General features: G+C 35.7%; 1 protein-coding gene across 1 annotated transcript in view; it reads right to left on the reverse strand.

Annotated features, from left to right (window-relative positions):
- The window catches only part of Iswi (nucleosome-remodeling ATPase imitation SWI), a 473,510-nt gene that overhangs the window by 165,386 nt on the left and 288,309 nt on the right, over positions 1 to 19,815 (reverse strand). The window contains exons 14-15 of the mRNA XM_090385082.1: positions 19,683 to 19,815; positions 10,965 to 11,113 (exon numbers count right to left, since the gene is read on the reverse strand). Of these exons, the coding sequence (XP_090241208.1) occupies positions 10,965 to 11,113; positions 19,683 to 19,815 (282 nt within the window). The remainder of the gene's footprint in view (positions 1 to 10,964; positions 11,114 to 19,682) is intronic.

Consider the following 19,815-nt stretch of genomic DNA (forward strand, 5'->3'; position numbering starts at 1 on the left):
GAATATTATTTCTAACTGATTTTAAGGCATCATTTCTCACATATTTATAACAATATTAAATGTAGCAGAAACATTAAAACATCTGAATATAAATTATGCAATAAAACATAAATACAGTACATTGTCAAGAAGATGCAAGTAAACTTACCTTAAAATTATGGAACCTTATATGTACACAGCATTTACATTATTAACAGCTTGTGATACTGTTACTTTTCAGATTGTTAAATAGCGTAAATCTAGTGCTGTCCCTAATCCAGTCTTTTTATAATGTCCAATATAGCTTCCAATGACAAGTTTTTCCCCGAGAGCTTTTCATCTTCGCATTACAGCGGGACCTCAAATTCTGACAACATCAACATCTAATATTCTCAGGAATTGATTTACCTTCCATATGATCTTTTATTTTAAGCACCGATGATATTTGCAGGAACCGAAGGCTTTCCAATATAGCTGGAACAATGCATGGGTGGAAATTTTCAATTATGTGACTGGCACATGGAACATCACTCATATGATTGTTCTCAACCAATCGGCATTTTTGTTATTGTTCAATATAACATTCCTGCACGGACAGTTTCTTTATTTTATGTTTGATGCACTTGTTCACTGTATTTTTGTTAATTTTACGTAATTACAGTAATTTAATTGGGGTTATTTTTGAATTTATTAATTAAATAACCATGGCTCCTAAAGCACAAGTTAAGAATAAATTTTCGATTAAAGGTTGTTAAGGACACTAATGACAGTACGCTGCTGCAACAGGATCTAGAAAAGTTGAGCAGATGGGCTGAGAAGTGGCAAATGAAGTTTAACATTGACAAATGTAAAGTACTACATATGGGAAGCAGTAACCCCAGAGTGACATATCAACTCTGCGGTACTACACTGACAGTGGTAGAAAATGAAAAGGACCTGGAGGTAATTGTGTAAGCAGATAAGAAGTTTTCTGAGCACTGCAGACTGTCTGCAAAAGTAGCTCATAGGGTCTTGTCAAGGATATACAGGAATTTTTCTATCAAGGATAAGGTGATTATCCCCTTGTATAAGGCAATGTGCCACACCTCAAGTACTCAAGGTGTGGTCAGGCCACACCTTGAGTACTTGAGTATACAGGTCTGGAGGCCTCATTTTAAGAAGGATGTAGAGCTGTTGGAACAAGTACAGAGAAGGGCAACAAGATTAGTGAATGGAACAAAGGGTTGCTCTTACGAAGAAAGGCTTAAGTTTTGCAATTTACAGTTTCTGGAGACTAGGCATCCGCAAGGTGATCTGACTGAGGTGTATAAAGTCTTGAATGGTTTGAGCATGCTCAATGCTGATGGGATTCTTCCTCTTGCTCAGAATAATCACCTGAGAGGGCATAAATTCAAATTGAGGAAAGACAGATGTGCAGAAGTTTGCCTTTAGCCAGTGGGTAGTTGGTTGGTTGAACAGACTCCCATCCTTTGTTGTGGAAGTTGATAACCCAAATAAATTTAAGGCTGAGCTTTTACACGTTAAATTCAAGTCGAATTTACACATTTTGGGGAATCAATGGTTTTTATATCCAAGCGATTTTGTTCATCAGACCACTGAATTTTTATTTGCTAAAATATTCGAAAAAAGAGCTAAACAATTTCTAAAATTCTGAGGTCTGATCTTGAAATTCAAACTTAAAAAAAAGAAAAAAAAAAAGAAATATATATGACAACTCCTTGAGGTTGTCACAGACATTCTCTCAGATATGCCAGACAAGCTGTACTTGCTACCTGTGAGTCTAAAACGTTGATGGAACTGATATTCGGGTAACACTCAAGTCGAGTGGACCCAATTTCGGCGAAGTCCGGACGGTCTGTGACAGCCAAATCTTCTGACAGTTTGCACCTTCACGATGGTGGGACTGTTAGTAATCCTGGGTATAACCTCCATGCACAAGTACATGGTGGGTGACCATCCAGGTGTGAACAAACGTAAGCAGGGTTCGAGGTGTGGCGCCCACACCACATGGAGGAACGTCACCCCTCTATGTTACCAGGCAGTACTAGGTGGTAGATGACTCTCCTCAACCGGTGCAATACCACCACTTTGCTTATTGGAGGCTTGAAGTGGTGGAACCCATGTTTAGTCTCTAGAGCTAAGTTCCAGTCAACCCTTCCCTATCTCTTCCATCATGCAGTATGATTGATGACTTTTGAGGTTATGATGAACATTGTGGCGAGATCCAATATTCCTTACATTTCGAGGGTACAGCTCTAAAACGGTATTCACAGGCCGGCCACTAGTTAGTACACTGGACCGAACCTATTGGTAACTCCCTAGGAGGCTTCCGGATCAGCTAGTGTATAATCTTGCTACCTCTACTCTGCCAGATAGTGACTGGAGGGAATCTGAGTAGTGTGTATGCGAGGAGCATTGTCGAGGCCACATTATGTCAAGGATCTGGGTATATTCTTACCATGTGTACGCCATATTCAAAAATTTCATTACTTCATACAGCATGTCCACCCCACTTTTTTTTACTATTGAATACACCATGAATTGTCAAACTAATAGAGCAAGCTTATTGTGTCAAATTCATCTGTTGTCTCTACCGTTCTCCCAACTCCACTAATCACTTGCAGCTCTTTGCAGCTTGACTTTCTCCAGTCCAACTTTCCTAACAGTATGGTAATTTTCCTTGGTGATTTTAATGATCACAACTCCAGCTGGCTTCCGTTTTCTAGTCACACCGACCCAGCTGGTCGAGATGCTGAGGCTTTTTCAATTACTAATGATCTTGCACAGATTGTTCATTTACCTACAAGAATAACGGACAATTCTAATCATACAGCCAATACGCTTGATCTTTTCTCACAAACAACCCTTCAAAGTACATGGTCAAAGTGAGAGATCCTTTAGGCACTTCAGATCACAACTTGGTGATTGTCTCTTCTCCAATGGAACCTTTATCTCATGGCTATTCCCAACTTCGTATTGTTTGGCATTACGAGAATGCAAAATGGGATAACTTGCGAGACTTCTTTTCTGTGGTCGGATTACTGTTTCAAAACTTCTGATGTCAACGTTTGCTCAGATCGTGTCAGTGAAATTATTCTTGCAGGAATGGAATCCTTTATCCAACACTCCACTTTAAAATCTCATCCTTTATCTAAACCTTGGTTTTCCAATAAATGTGCTACGGCTGTTCAAGAGAAGAATGTTGCATATTGTAATTGGCTTGTTTCTAATTCATCAATTTCATTTTCTGCCTACACCAAAGCTCGCAACAATTGTAAAGCAGTTATTAACCAGTCCAAACTAGAGTTTGAACAGGCTAAGAGTAGAAAACTTGCTTCTTGCCCTAATGGTAGCTGAGCATTCTGGTCTCTTGCCTAAACTATTGGCCGCAACTTTTGCCCATCTCTGCTCCCACCTCCGTCCAAACCAAATGGTTCTGTTGTCACTTCAGCCAAGGATAAAGCTGACCTGCTAGCATCCCATTTTTCTTTCAACTCATGCATTAACGATCTTGGTAAAACACCTCCCACCATTCCCAACATGCTCCATTCAATGCCTCCTGAGGTCTTCCGTCAAAAGGATGTCAGAAGGATTTTGACGGATGATGGTATTTCTCCACTTGTTCTCAAAACCTGTGCTCCTGAACTTACTCCTATTCTTTGCCGCCTTTTTTCACTTTCTTATTCCAAAGGTGTTTTTCCTTCTGCTTGGAAATTTGCTGATATCCAGCAAGTTCCTAAAAAGGATGACAAATCCCTCCCATCCAATTATTGTCCCATTGCAATTACTTCTACTCTTTCTAAAGTAATGGAGAAATCAATTAACCGCCAAATTTTAAACTACCTAGAAACTTCCGCCTGATCAACGATCGCCAGTATAGATTCCGAAAGTGTTGATCCACTGGTGATATTCTGGCTTATGTCACCCATTTATGGACTAATTCAATGGAAAGGTTCAGTGAAACACAAGTAATTGCTCTTGACATCTCAAAGGCTTTCAATCGTGTTTGGCATAAAGGTCTTCTAAACAGGCTTCCATCTTATGGTTTGCCAACTGTTTTTAGTAATTGGTTATCCAGTGTTCTCTCTGATCCTTCACTGAGGGTGATGGTAGATGGCTCTCTGTCTTCTAACTTCTCCACTAATGCCAGTGTCCCCCAAGGTTCAGTTCTTTCCCGCACTCTTTTCCTCTTGTATATTAATGACCTTCTTCCATTTACTGGAAATCCTATCCATAGTTTTGCCGATGATAGCACATTGCATTCCACTTTCCATTTTGAGAAACCTTGTCCTGCTCAATCAGCTTCAACTTCTCGAAAATCTGCTACCAATTCCTTAAATGCCGATCTTCAGGTAATTCTCCAGTGGGGCAAAGACAACTTAGTTGATTTCAACCCTTCTAAAACTCAGTCTTGTCTTATATCTCGCAAAAAGGATTCTTCTACTCCTATGCTTATCTTTAGTGACACTCCGATTTCTAGGCAAAATGATATATCTCTTTTGGGGATTACCCTGACTTCTAATCTCTCTTGTCACAAGCACATTACAAATATTGCTTCCTCTGCATCTAAAAAACTTGGTTTTCTCTTTCGCTCTCGGCGCTACTTTTCTTCCAAACAGCTGCTCACTCTGTATAAATCGTAAATCCGCCCTGCCATGGAATATTGTTCCCACATCTGGGGTGGTGCCCCCAAAACCTCTCTCAGGCTTCTTGATTCCATTCAGAAGAGGGCAGTTAGGTTAATTAATGACTCATCTCTAACAGAGTCTCTGCACTCCCTGTCTCATAGACGTACTGTTTCTGCTGCATGCCTCTTCTACAGATACTTCCATGGGCACTGTTCTTCTGAATTAGCTTCTATAATTCCCGCTCTCTCTTTCAAAACAGTCCGAACACGTGCCTCCACCAGCCAACATCCATTTACTGTCCAACTTCACACTCAGAGAACCAACTTTTCATCTTCCTCGTTTATTCATTCAACTGCCGTTTTCTGGAACAACCTTCCATCATACGTATTTCCTGAAAATTACAGTCTACAGAAGTTCAAGTCCAATGTCAACAAATATCTTCTTTAGTCTTCTCAACCTCCAACCCAAGCACGGTACTAAGTACTATAGTTTATAACATCTCCCGTGTTTGGGGTTTACATAAAAAAAAAAAAAAAAAAATGGCTGTAGTAAGATCTGTTAAGTCACTTATCATTCAATTCTTCAGTAATCAAATTTTTAAGCAATGTAAACTGATTAAATAACAAATTTTGGTCAACTCGAAAGCCTGTGTCAATAAGATATGTGCACATCTTTCCAAACTGGGGAACTTTTTAAGAGCACCCACTCCATATACTTTAATTTCAGTAAGGGGTTTTTTTTTGCATAATTTTTTTTTTTTAGATAGTCACAGTTTGTAATTTACATCACAAAAATTTCCTCTTTAAATGTTTCTGTTTGATCCTTTTGAATTTTATTATACAATAAAACTCTAAGGGCACCCAAGGAATAAATTTTTTGTCAATGGTTTCTTGGATGTAATTCTTTTCCTTAACTGCAACTAACCTCAATTTCCCACAACTTTAATTTTTAGAATTTGTTTATTAAATAAACCAAAAAAAAATTGTTAAGCACTGCATGGAAGTAATGCTTCATTTACTGGTGATTCAAAAAATTTCACAATAAATTTTGGGGACTTTTACTCTGAATAAAAAAAAATTCTTTCAGTGCTTCAAACATTTTTAATATTCTCTAGGCCACATTGTACAAATTCAACCAGTGAATTTTTGAATGGGTCAATAACTTTTCATACTGCATATCTAATAGAGAACAAACATTTTTCAGTCATTCGGTATGTTCTGCATAAGTTGAAATGTATGACAGTATTTTTACCATGACCATTTCTACATCACAAGATAATCTCTCAGCTCACAACTGCATTGTGCTATGCAAAATATGTTCAAAACATTCATCTAGTAAATCAAGATTAATTTTCTTACATCATTTATAAGACATTGTTTTTGCCTTTTCTTAACTCCCCCCCACCCCAAATTTGTGTTAATATTATCTGCTCCATAAACAATGTACTTTTTTATATCAATACTATACGCACAACGCCCATTAATTAATAAATCAATAATAGAATCGTAAGTCTCACTTGGTAGCAATTAATATTTTATCTAAATTCCTTTTGATTTGAAAAAATAATGAACAAAAATAATGAACAACTAAAGGGAAATTTTTTTTCTGTTTTGTGATTGCTTGTGTTCATAGATTTTCTAAAACAGTGAATTTTTTAAATTTGCCAATATACAGGTTATTAAAATTAAAGTATCCCTAGTTAGAGGGCTCTGGAGCGAGTTTTAAGGGTCGTACGGAAGAGAAATTTGGAAATAAACAATGCTCTCGCCATTTAGTGGGGGGAAAAATTAGTTACCATATTTGTCACTGTATGGGCGTGCAACTATCTTAGTTACGATTATGCAAATAACTTTCATTATTTGCATAATCGTAAATTATTGCCACAGCACACTAGTCAGCTCTACTGTACTGTATAAAAGCAAAGCAGTCTCTTCAAAATCATACAGTAGATGTTTGCCTGCACTACAGCAGCAATGCTAACAACATTGCAGGAAAAAGCACTATTAGTGAAGTTGTACTTTCAGAACAGCATAAGGCGTGGACCTATGACTGTTTGTGCTCTTCGCAAAATGATTGCAAAATTTGAAGCGACAGGACATCTTGGTGTTCAACCAGGTAGAGGTCGAAAACGAGTGGACTCCTCTTGTGTTGAAGATGTGGCCATGGCTGTTGTGGATTTATCAAGTCAATCTCCATGTGGTAGCGCAAGTGTGCCAGCTGTTTCTCGTGAAGTGAACATGCAGTGTTCCACTATAAGGCTAGTAATGTGTCAGGTGTTGCGGTATTATCCTTACAAGATGCACATGCTACAGCAGCTAAAGCATGGTGATGCAGATATTCGTTTTACATATGCACTTCAGTTTCTGGCATGAATGACAGTGGATATCACTTGGGACATGGAACATCCTTTGAAGTGATGAAGCCCACTTCGGATTAAATGAATAAGTGGATATATCCAATTGCCCCATTTGGGCAACAGAAAACCCTCGAGTTATCCAAGAGGTCCCGTCCCGTTCATTCTCCAAAAGTGATAGTGTGGTAAGGATTTACGGCCACATTCATGATTGGGCCATATTTTTTTGAATGGGTAAGGGGTCCAGTTGGTAACACCGACTGGACCCCGAACCTGTTCTATCACTGAATAGTGATATTATGAAACGTTGGCAAATTTTGCAATACCAGAGCTGCAACAACGACGTGGGTGCCTTCAGGATACCATATTCATGCAAGATGGTGTGCCACCCCACATGCACTGTTGTGTCCAAAGATTTACAGACAAATGGATCATCAGCCGCTGTTTGCAGACATCTTGGCCACCCTGATAACCGGACCTCACTCCATGCGACTTCTGGTTGTGGGGTTTTTTGAAGAACCAGGTGTATCGGGAAGAATGTCAAACTCTGGCTGATCTGAAGGACAGCATTAGATGTCACATGCTGGCTATTCCAGTTGACATGTTATGTTCTGCTGTAGAAAATGTTGTTCTTCGAATAGAAACTGTTGTTGGCCAAAATGGAGGACACGGAAAGGTTAGGGAATGACCACCGCATATCCCTGGAGCAATATGGCTTTGGTTGCTAATGCTCCTAAAAACTAAATAACAAACAAACAAAACACATCTCTGATATATTTTGAGCTACAAGGAATTCTCTCTCCTACAGTTAAGACATGCTAGTTTTGAAGATGGGCACCTTTATCACTTTGGGATTTTGAGATCCCATTGTAAGTAAAGAGGTGCATCATGAGCCATTTGAAAGTAATTGTTACCACCAGAATTTAAAAATCTTAATGAATTTGGAATATACATTCTTATTAGCAGATACTGTATCTGTTGTCCATTAATATTTGAACAGGACAACAGTCCTGTTCAGATATTACTGGACAACAATTAAGGTATCCTGTTTTACTGATGTTTAAGACAGAGGTTCCCAAACCTTTACACCTTGAGTCCTATTAAAAGTTTTCATAAATTTCACATCTTCTCCCCAAAGTTTTAGAACAAGTGCAAATAAACAGATCTAACCTAAAATTTAGCTATGAATATATGTAATTTTATAAATTAATATATACTTCAATACATTTAATCTCAAAGAAATAAAATTCAAATAATACAAATAAATAAAAAACATTTGTACCTGGATTAGTGGGACGGATTTAATTAAAAAAGTGCTTCATGAAAACAAGCCCCTCTCCCCAAAACCAAGTATGTCTGGGGGTGGCAAACTTTGGGAACTTCTGATTTAAGACCATGGCAAATTAGCCATGGTCTTAAATCAGAGGATAAAGCCAGGATAAAGATTCAATAATGTATTACTGATCCATCTATATATATATATATATATATATCCAAGCATGAAAAAGCAAATATTAAATGTTATAATAAATATAAATTTTATAATAAATATTAAGTAGTCACATAACCAATTAATGCCATCTGGGACGATTAAACATTATATCGGTCTGTATAAATATGAATATGAGTTAAGTTGATAGTGGTAAGAGTTTTTTAAAAGGCAAAATATGATATACTAGCTTATCAGACAAACCATAAACCATGGCGGGTACCCAACGTGACCTGGAAAAAATCAATCTATGCCATGACATAAGCAATAAATTATAAACATATATAAAAAATACCATAAAAATGCTAATTATGGCAATAAGATACATTGAAAGGGACTTTTTCGAGGGCTAACCCTTTCAATGTATCAACCATAATTAACGAGCTATCCGTTTCTGTAGTCATCGTCCAGCATAACTATGTCCAAATATATGTAAAATAGTAGTAGGTTAGAGCCAAAAGGTAGTGACGAGAATAAAATTTTGGAGTAAGTTAGAGCCAAAAGGTAGTGGTAAAATTTGTTAATTAATCTAAATTTAGCAGTAAGCTGGCAAGATGACTGTTAGCCCGACGGATAGCCAAAATTTAAATTAAAATTAAAATTATAGAAAGAGCTATAATTATTGTTAGGCATATGTGCGTAGTTGATAGTAAATGCAGTCACAGTAGTCTAAGCAATTGAGGTACTATATCTATTCTTATACCTTTTTTCCGTTCGCCTTGGTTAGCAATAGCTCACACTGTTATTTTTGCTTAGACTACTGTGACTGCATTTACTATCAACTACGCACATATGCCTAACAATAATTATAGCTCTTTCTATAATTTTAATTTTAATTTAAATTTTGGCTATCCGTCGGGCTAACAGTCATCTTGCCAGCTTACTGCTAAATTTAGATTAATTAACAAATTTTACCACTACCTTTTGGCTCTAACTTACTACAAAATTTTATTCTCGTCACTACCTTTTGGCTCTAACCTACTACTATTTTACATATATTTGGACATAGTTATGCTGGACGATGACTACAGAAACGGATAGTTCGTTAATTATGGTTGATACATTGAAAGGGTTAGCCCTCGAAAAAGTCCCTTTCAATGTATCTTATTGCCATAATTAGCATTTTTATGGTATTTTTTATATATGTTTATAATTTATTGCTTATGTCATGGCATAGATTGATTTTTTCCAGGTCACGTTGGGTACCCGCCATGGTTTATGGTTTGTCTGATAAGCTAGTATATCATATTTTGCCTTTTAAAAAACTCTTACCACTATCAACTTAACTCATATTCATATATACACACACACACACACACACACACACACACACACACACACACACACACACACACACACACACACACACACACACACACACACACACACACACACATTTAACTTTGATTACTCCTTACTCATGCTCAAAACAAATTTATTCCTCTGGTTGTATAGGAATGGTGTCCTACTCATATAACACCACATGTATTCACCACTTTATGCAGCTACAGAGAAATGGGTGTTCCTCGAAGTATGTGATATTCAGTAATCGTTCAGAATTATTAACACTAAAGTCTTATTCTTTAAGAATAACCCCCAAACATAGTTCCTACTGTGATCTGGGATTATGTCAACCTTGATAATTTTTTTTCTAAATAAAGAAGGGTGGCATCTTTCCAATTACCTGCTTGCCTGCTGAATGCATAATGAGGTACTGGTGAGCTAGTCTCAATCCATCTTTCTGTATGAGTGTTTTCTCTACTGCCTTCTAATTGGTCAGGTGAAGTCTTCAGTTAGAATAAAAAGGAATAACATATTGACATTACTCAACATTCTGCTCTATTTAGCCCTTGAGTTTTGGTTCTCCCTACCCTTCCATTAATCCCACCACATCGAAGCAGGGGCACTGCCAACAGTGATCAAGTAACTAGCTGAGTTAGTAATTAGTAAAAATACAGGAAAGTTGAATCTTCTTTTTAGACTCTAATGGACTACTTATAGGATTAGATTTCATCTTGTAACAAAAAAGGGAAGAACTGGATATCAACTATACATGAATTTTTTTTCGAGAGTACTACAAGATTATGTAGTATAGCTTGATCATTGAAACTTGTTGCAGCTGGGGCCATAAAAGTGTAGTTAAATAATAAGTACATAAAGGGTGGTTATAAATGGCAACTGTTCTGGGTGGATTGGTATTTTCAGCATAGTTGTAGATCAGTTCCTTGTGAATTTCTGTCATTATTAATGATCCTAATAAAGACATAACAGGTTTGAGATGGCAACTTTGCAATAGAAACTGATTTGTATATCTAACTTCAAGCTGACTATTTCAAGATTTTGACAATATATGTAATAACTTGCAGGCTTACAGTAAGACTGGTGTACAACAACCTAATGCATATCATTACAAACAATGTTATATTTAAAAAAAAAAAAAAAAAAAACAACATGGTCCAATCTTAATGAAGATATTAAATTAGGTAATTGTGGAATTCTTTAAACTCCCTCTTACCTTCTTTTCTCCTTTAGCCAAGATTGCATCTATATCTTCATCTGTAATTTCGCTTTCTTTAGAAGCAAATATGTGGTCAGCTCCATGACGTATCATTCCCAGCATTTCTTCCTTACCAAGTTTGTTGGCCTGACCATCCACCAACCGACCTAAAAATAATTTTAACTTTGCTTTTAACATTGGATGTTTTTTATTCTTCAAGGTGGTTAAATGCATGAAATTAAAATAACGATGCAAGCTTCTGTAATATGATATGAGATACTATAACAGGTAAATGGAAACATGAACACAAATGTCCAAAACTAATAAATGCTTGTCTTCATTTACCTGGAAATAAAATAAACATTTTCATCTATGTAAACTAATTAGAATATCTTATTTTCCTCAAAATCATACCAATAATTTTTTTTTTTTCTCTAACTAGATCAAGAGAAATATCAATTACCTGAAGAAACAAACATGCAACAGTTTATTACTCATAAATAAATCCTCTTTATCATATAGTACAATACACAGAATAAATATTAAATACAAGTATAATGTACCCACCAAAGCAAGTACTGTACTTATGTGCTTCACATTTATATATATATATATATATATATATATATATATATATATATATAAAAAATTAGAAACTAGAATTTTATTATACACATTAATGAAAGAAATCAGAATACAAATTTAAACAACATGGTCTTAAAAATTGCCTGTTAGCCATTACCAAGACATTAGTTCGTTTTAATTTCAGACATGTACAAGGAGGTATATGTGTACTTGCACAGTCCTTTGATAATGGGAAATGACTACTGAAGTCATAAAAACCAATCAGATTAATACTGGCTTGCAGTTGATTACCATTAAGAATGTTGTCATAACACAGGCCGAGGCTGTTCAGCAGTCCCCACAGGTGAAATGGTACCTTTGGTAAGGTCAGGTGGCAACCACAAACTGGCAGACGTTTTCTCAGAATCGGTATGGATAAAATAGAGGGTACAAGCATCAGGTCATAGCTGGCAACATCTACTATTGCCCTTCAATTTTATAAACATTTTACAAACAAGTATCGTCTTGAGAAAATGTTTTGCCAATGAAATTCTCAAAACCATTTTCATTTCAGATCACACTCAGTTCTATTATGGAATGTGGTTGTGTTCACAATTGGTTCTTAATTGAGGTCTAGTAATGTTGTTCAACCAATGTTGAATCCAGATGTCAGCTTCACCCCCTGTGGAATAAAAATCCCCCCCCCCCCCCCGGCAAAAATAGCAATTTTTATTTTAATATTTGTTCAAATAACTTGAACACTGAAATTTTTGCCACATTTTTTGTTTAATTTTAATTGAAATTTTCTCCTTACTGTGCTCTTTAGGAACCATATTATCAGTTTACACAATGTTGTAATTATAAAACACAAATTCAATAAATTTATGTCAAATAAACACAACACAAAAAAATCAACTAAGTGTGGTACTCGTTAGGTGGTACACTGAAAATAAATCACTAAAATTCAAAAGACAAGAAATTTTCAAAATAATTAAATAGACAATATTTCTGGCTGCACAAGTTGTAATTAAAAGCCACTGTTTTAAGTGTTGGCATTTTCATTTTATGGTTCTTTTTATCACATAAACCATCTCTTGATAGTATTTCACACAAACAGTCTACTTGCGACTAATTCTTTGTTTTAGTATCACAAACAAGATGGACCGGATCGCAGGCCATGAATAAGTTCGGCTGAATTGGTCCCTCAATGATGGGTGCTATTGTAATTAGAATATGTCCTGTGGCTTTCAGGGGAAGGGCTAAACAACATCTGGGCAGAGAGAGGAGCATACTATAGCCACTATTTCAATCATCGACAATTTTGCTTTATGGTTTTCAGATTACCTTTGTTTTTTTTTTCACAGTACAAGTCTACTTGTGGCTAATTCTTCCTTTGTTACAGCAAACGGTCTTGTTCCACAAACAAGACCGTTTTGTTACAGCCTATAAACAATACATTTTGTAATCTTTTTATTATATATGTATCTGTACTGTAATATTGCATGAAGAAATGCTCAGAAGGCCTGCATGAGTTATTGGAAAAATTAATAAATTAAGTGATTGATACACATGCAAAGAAAAAGCAAAGAAGAATAAGATTATTATAATACTTGCATGTTTTATTATAATTTGTATATAATTTTTTTTGCAAATTTTAATTGGTGATTTTCATATTATTAAATTGTGATTATTGTCAGTAATGTGGTTTTTGTGAACTGATTATTAGTATTAGATGTTAAATAACAAATATTTCCTATTGGTTCCTATTTTGTTTTGTCATATTCTCTTATTATAACATTCATAAATAGTTTGTTTGTTTGTTATTTGGTTTTCAGGAGCATTAGCAACTAAGGCCATATTGCTCCGGGATATGCGGTGGTCATTCCCTGACCTTTCCGCATCTTCCGTATTTGGTAGTAACGGGCTCGAACCCCGGTCTAATCAAGAAGCGTGTGCTACGCACTGCTGCTCCTTCCCACCTGTCTACGGAGGCGCCATTCATAAATAGACAGATTTGTTTGTAACATATACATATGTTGTAAATATTAAATAATAATAAAAAATATACACACATACTACATTTATCCCCCTCAGTGTAAACACTCTGGATTCAACACTAGTGTTGAAAGTTTTTTTAAGCCATTTCTTCCTGTTATTAGCCTAACCTAACCCCTAATTATATGTATCTTAAAATTTATATACAGTTTGTTAAGGGCTCGAAAAACAATTTATTTAACATCAGCTGGGATAGATACTATTTCACTGAATACAGATGAAAATATTTGTGTTTACTGTACAGTGGTTTTCTGTTCCTGAAAATACAAGTAACAGAGAATGAGATTTTGTGACAAATCACAAAAACGTTGATGATAATTTCCTTTTAAACTCCGAAATAAAGAGCAAAATTGGAAACGACTTATAATCATGATTATCCTAACAGCAAAGTATATATAAAAACCTACTGAAACATCAAAAAATATTACTATTTCATCCTTCAAAATCTGTTATGCTTTAGCCAGCAAAATAAATCTTTTAGCAATATGGAAACTATGAAAGAGGCTATGTTCTCTGTTAGTGAGTCACCTTTTGATAGTTTTAAAAAAAAGTTTAAAAAATAAAAAAGAAATGAAGTCATCTACCAAAAATCTTCAGCTATCTCATCAGCAAAATGGCAAGAATTAGGTTAATGGGAACTTGGAGTCATGGTTAAAACTAATTCCATTTGAGAAACTACTTATCCAGATTTTCATCTGCCACAGCTGGATAAATCTATAGATATTTCAGATAATGTCTGGTTTCCCACTACTCCGTAATCAGTTCTCTTGTGTTGAATACAGTATCCTGTAAAGGTCAGATAATATGAGTGATATGTGATTTATGTAATGTAGCATAGGGTTATGTTGTGCATCCAGCCTCTTAGCCTAGGGGCATATTACACACCACTGATTCCTAGTTACCATATCAGGTGCAGGGAACCAGGCTAGGTAGTATGGATTAGAAGCTCTGGCAGGGTGAATCCTGGCATCACCTGAACATGACAGGAATAGCCCCCCACCCCCAAAAAAATAATAAATAAATGAAATAAAATAAATATATATAAAGCATATGTAATAAAATATAAGGAATGGTAACTACTGATATGAGAAGAATATCAGAAAGCAAATTACTAATGCCATTCAATAAACATTATGTAACCGCAAGAGACAAAGAGTTTTTGCATGTATATTATTATATATACTGAATACTATAACTAGCATCTAAATCCATACCATTTTCGAAAGCGAGCTGCAAAATTTATCACAATGTACTTAAAAAAAAAAAAAAAAGGGTAAAGTATAAAACTGCAATATAATCAAATGAGTACATGAAAGGAGATCAAACAAACACAAAGGAAGAGAGAGAAGTAACGGAGAAAACTACCGATTACCGCCTGTATATATTTAACAGATGCTCAACAGGGACCAACACCCATAGATATACAATAAAAGGAATTAGCCACTTATTTTAGCCACCATCTGTTTCTAAAAGATTTCTATATCCAGTAAGACATTAACGTCAAATATGGTAATAAATAAAATATGAATACACATACATAAAACTTAGAATGCAAAAATATATAAAAGCCAAAATTAGGCAGGTATAAATTGCAGTTAACTGGTATATAGGGCTGCTTTTTTTGCCCAACAGATAGATCAACTTTAAAAACAAAGAAAGAAGGGCAATTATTAGAGCTTATATAGCGCATGTCCTTACCATTCAGCATCCAGACTAAAAAGGTCAAAGTTAGAATTCTGAAGTAGCCACTGACCCATATTAAAGTGCCCCTATGTACTATTAATACATAAAAATATGGATGCAAGCCCAAATTAGCAATATAGTATCAAAATTGAGGTAGAAGTAAGATATTATATAAAATATATGCACAGATTAAAATATGCTATAAAATACACAAAATTAGAAAGGAATCGAACGTTAAGTGATGTTTTGCTATACAATGTATGTTATATTATTATTTTTTATTTCTTATTTTAATTTACTTTCACTTTATTTTAATCTGCGTGCATATTTTACATATCTTACTTCTTACTTGATACTATATTGCTAATTTGGGCTTGCATTCATATTTTTAGGTATTAATGGTATATAGAGGGACCTTTATAGTCTCACAGTAACTGCTGAACAGAATGAACATAAACTACCTAAGTTCTAATAATTGCCCTTCTTTTCTTTCTTTGTTTTTGAATATCACTTGTATCTGTCAGGCCAACAGTCCCTTTATACCAGTTAACTGCAAAATTTATACCTACCTAATTTGGCTTTATATATTTTTAAACTCTAAATTTTATTTACGTGTATTCATATTTTATTTATTACCCTATTTCACATTAACGTTTTACTGGTATAGGGATCTTAGATACAGCTAGTTTTGGTGGCTAATTACTTTTCTTATACATCTACGAGTGTTGGTACCTGTTGAGAGCCTATTGATGTATACAGGCAAAAATTGCTATTTTTTCATTTATTTAAAATTTGGATATGTTTTCCTCCCACAAACCTTTTTTTTTTTTTTTTTTTTTTTCAGTGGTAGGATAATATTTCACTTATTTCGACCACGGCGCCAGTTGAAATTATCTCTCCTTTTTGGCTTTCATTTCAGGACACATTTGCCTTACTTTTATTTTATTCAAAATTTTAATTTGGATAAGTTTTTCCCCCCATGCCTATTTTTGACCACCTGAGGTCACAACCATCTACATCCTTAAACAGCATACTTTTGCCCATGCGGTTCTTTTGACTCTTGTTCCCGACGTATGGTTACTTCCTGCCATACTAGGTAAGTATGCTTCTGTAACCATTCAGTCCATATTTTCTTTACTTTAATTATCCATTTAACTGTCTTATTTACACATTCTATCTACAGCATTCAACATAAGTTTTTTCTTTAGTTTTCATCTGCCTCTGTCTCAGTGATGTCTACTAAACATTGGTGTAGACACCATAGACAGCTCTTACAAAAACTACGATAGTAGTATAAAGGCATCATCTCAACTGTATCTTATATTGTGATCATCCTTCACAAGTTACCATTGTAATTCATTGTGAAGATGATCACAATATGAGATACAGTTGAAATGATGCCTTTGCACTACTATCGTAGTTTTCGTTTAAGAGCAATCTATGAAAGGGTATCAAAAAGTTCGTACCCTTACCTAGAAATAACAGCTCTAGAAACGCGAAACTTCACAGAAACTTTAATCCTTTTCTATGTACTCTCCATGTATAGTAACATATTTCTCCAATCTATGGATCAGTTGTTTAATGTCTTGATCATAGAAGTCATAGGAACAAAAGTTGATGACGTTGTAGAGAAGACATCTTTTAAGGGCACAAAGGATAACACTGTTGTACACGTTGGCACTAATGACATGAGTAGGAGATCTGTGGAATTCCTTAACAAGTACAGGTCAATGTTGAAAAAAAGTTGCGAGTTAGGGTTAAATTTGAAAGTGTATGCAATTCTGCCCAGACATAATAGGAGGGAGTATATGACGAGAGCCTTGTCAATCAATTCGGCCCTGGAGAGACCGTGCAAGGCTTATTGGTGTAAAATTTTTCTGAGCATGGTCTGTGCTTGCTAACAGAAGAGATTCTTTCTAGAGGGATGGGATACACTTAAATATAAAGGGTGCAAGAATATTTGCTGATGCTATCATGGCAGTGTTAAGTGAGGTGGAAAACTGCTAGCTTTGGGGGGATTCACAGACTAATAAATTAAAGGTAGCCAGAGGCAGAGATGAAAGTGATTCTTGCACTGCTTCTATTGGAATGAGCAGCAGCCTGGAAAACAAGGCACTGAGGATTTCAAGGGCTGCTGGGAGTCATTATGGAACAAGTAATACATGGGTTGTGTTAGAGTAACTAAGAATAAGAATAGGTGTATGTATACTTACATGTACCACTGCTAGGAGAATAGTAAATAAATTTGATGAACTTGAAGTGCTGATCAAGACATCAAAAGTGGATATTGTTGCGATATCAGATATGTGGTGTCACATGGATATAAGCAGTACAGAATTGGAATTTGGGGAGTACAATGTGTACAGGAAGGATAGACAAGGTAGAAGGGGAGGAGGGGTGATGCTGTTAGTTAAGAAACACATAAAATCTAAGGAAGTGCATCCAATTGACATGGGTGGACAGTGCAGTTTTGAGTTGGTATGGTGTGACATAAGCACTGGGAAAACCAGGTTGAGAGTATGAGTGTGTTATAGGCCTAACGACTCTGATGAGTACAATTACCAACTGTACAGGGAAATAGAGTGGGCAGCCAGTAAATCAGATTGTCTTATAATGGGGGATCTTAACTTCCCAGATATAGACTGGGACTTGTAGGTTGGTAAAGCATACCCAGCAAGACTTTTGTGGATTTATTGGATGATTGTTTTTTCTACAGCAGCACGTTCGAGAGACAACCAAAGAGATTATCAGCAGTGATTCTTCATGCATTAAGAATCTGCAGATAAAGGAACCACTAGGTGGCAGTGATCACAGTGTACTAATGTGGGGTTTGCTTAGAGATCTAACTACCATCAGGGGTAAGGGGAAGGGTTTTTGCTTTTGTAAACGTGACTACAGTGGTCTACAGAGTTTTTAAATTCTATACAGTGGGACTAACTGATGATGTTACCAACAGAAAATTTTAAGTGGGAAGCATTCAAGGAATTAATTGCGGAAGCTACTAAGCTTTTCATACCGATTAAGAAATACTGTTCAAGGTTTAGGCCTAAATGGTTGTCAAATGAACTAATGAGACTCGTGGCAGAGAATAAAAATACATGGGATGCATATAAATTATCAGGTAGACACAGATGCCTATAGTTGATTTAAAATAGCCTGTAATCAAGTCACAAAGGATATTAGGCATGCAAAGGCAGATTATGAGAAATCTTTGTCAAACAATGCCAAGAAAAACAGTAAAGACTTCTTTACTTATGTACACTCTGGAAGGAAGGGAATTAATCAGATTGGTCCATTTGACATCGATGGTACATTTGTTGATGAACTGCTGAGGTAGCTGACAAACTGAATGAGTATTTTGCATCTACATTAACACATGAGGTGGTCTGTAGAGAAGTGGAGGCCAGAAGCTTATCAATGCTTATCAAACTATGGCAGGGAGCTAAATGATTTTGTAATAAATGAGAGCAAAGTGGAGGAGAAATTATTGAAATTGAACATAAGAAAGGCACACCTCGTAGTGGGATCTATCCAGTTATATTAAAAGAAGCAGCAAAGGAAGTAAGCAAACCCTTAGTCATAATTATAAAAGCTTTCTTGGACTCAGGGGAGGTCATAAACAGACTGGAGATGTGAAAATGTGTCCCCAGTTCACAAAGGGTGACACGGATAACTACAGATAAGTCTAACTTCTCTTCCCGGGAAAATAACGGAGTCAACTGGTTAAGGAAGCGATGCAGGATCATTTAGACAAGACTGCAGTTATAGTTCAGACACTGCATGGGTTTGTTAAGGGGAAGTCTTGTCTAACCAATATGATTGGATACTATTATCCTTTTAGGATAATACTCAAAAGAACTGGATGCAAAAAATAATTTTGATATCACATACTTGGATTTTAGGAAAGCTTTTGATATTGTGGCACATGCAAGACTACTGTACAAATTGGAGCAGTATGTCATTAAGGGCAAGTTGCTACAATGGATAAAAGGATGGTTGAGTGTAGGAGACAGAGAGTGGTTATCAATGGATACTGATCTTCATGGACTAATGTTATTAGTGGAGTCCCTTAGGTCTCGGTATTTGGCCCATTGTTGTTTTCTGTATTAATCAATAATATTATGAAGGTATATTAGAGTTAATGTCTAAGTTTGCAGACGATATGAAGGTTGGCAGGCCTGATAATGACAGTAATGATAGTAGTACAGCAACAGGATCTGGAAAAGTTGAGCAGATGGGCTGAGAGGTCGCAACTGAAGTTTAACATTGACAAATGTCAAGTACTACATATGGGTAGCAGTAACCCCAGAGTAATGTATCAACTGAGCGATACTGCACTCAGATATATGAAGTTTTCTGAGCTGTGCAAAAAAGGCTGCTTTTAATAAATTTTAGTTTTATAAAGTAATAACTAATAAAATTAATAAAGCATACCTTGCTGAATTACTACTGTGTCAAGCCTAAGTTTAATTTCTGCTCTTTCCACAATTCTTTCTTCAACGGTATTTTCTGTGATTAATCGGAATACACGTACACTTTTATTCTGTCCAATACGATGAGCTCGATC

Source organism: Mastigoproctus giganteus, chromosome 11 (assembly GCF_048544385.1).
Source record: "Mastigoproctus giganteus isolate SK-2022 chromosome 11, ASM4854438v1, whole genome shotgun sequence".
In the NCBI taxonomy this organism is placed as follows: Eukaryota; Metazoa; Arthropoda; class Arachnida; order Uropygi; family Thelyphonidae; genus Mastigoproctus; species Mastigoproctus giganteus.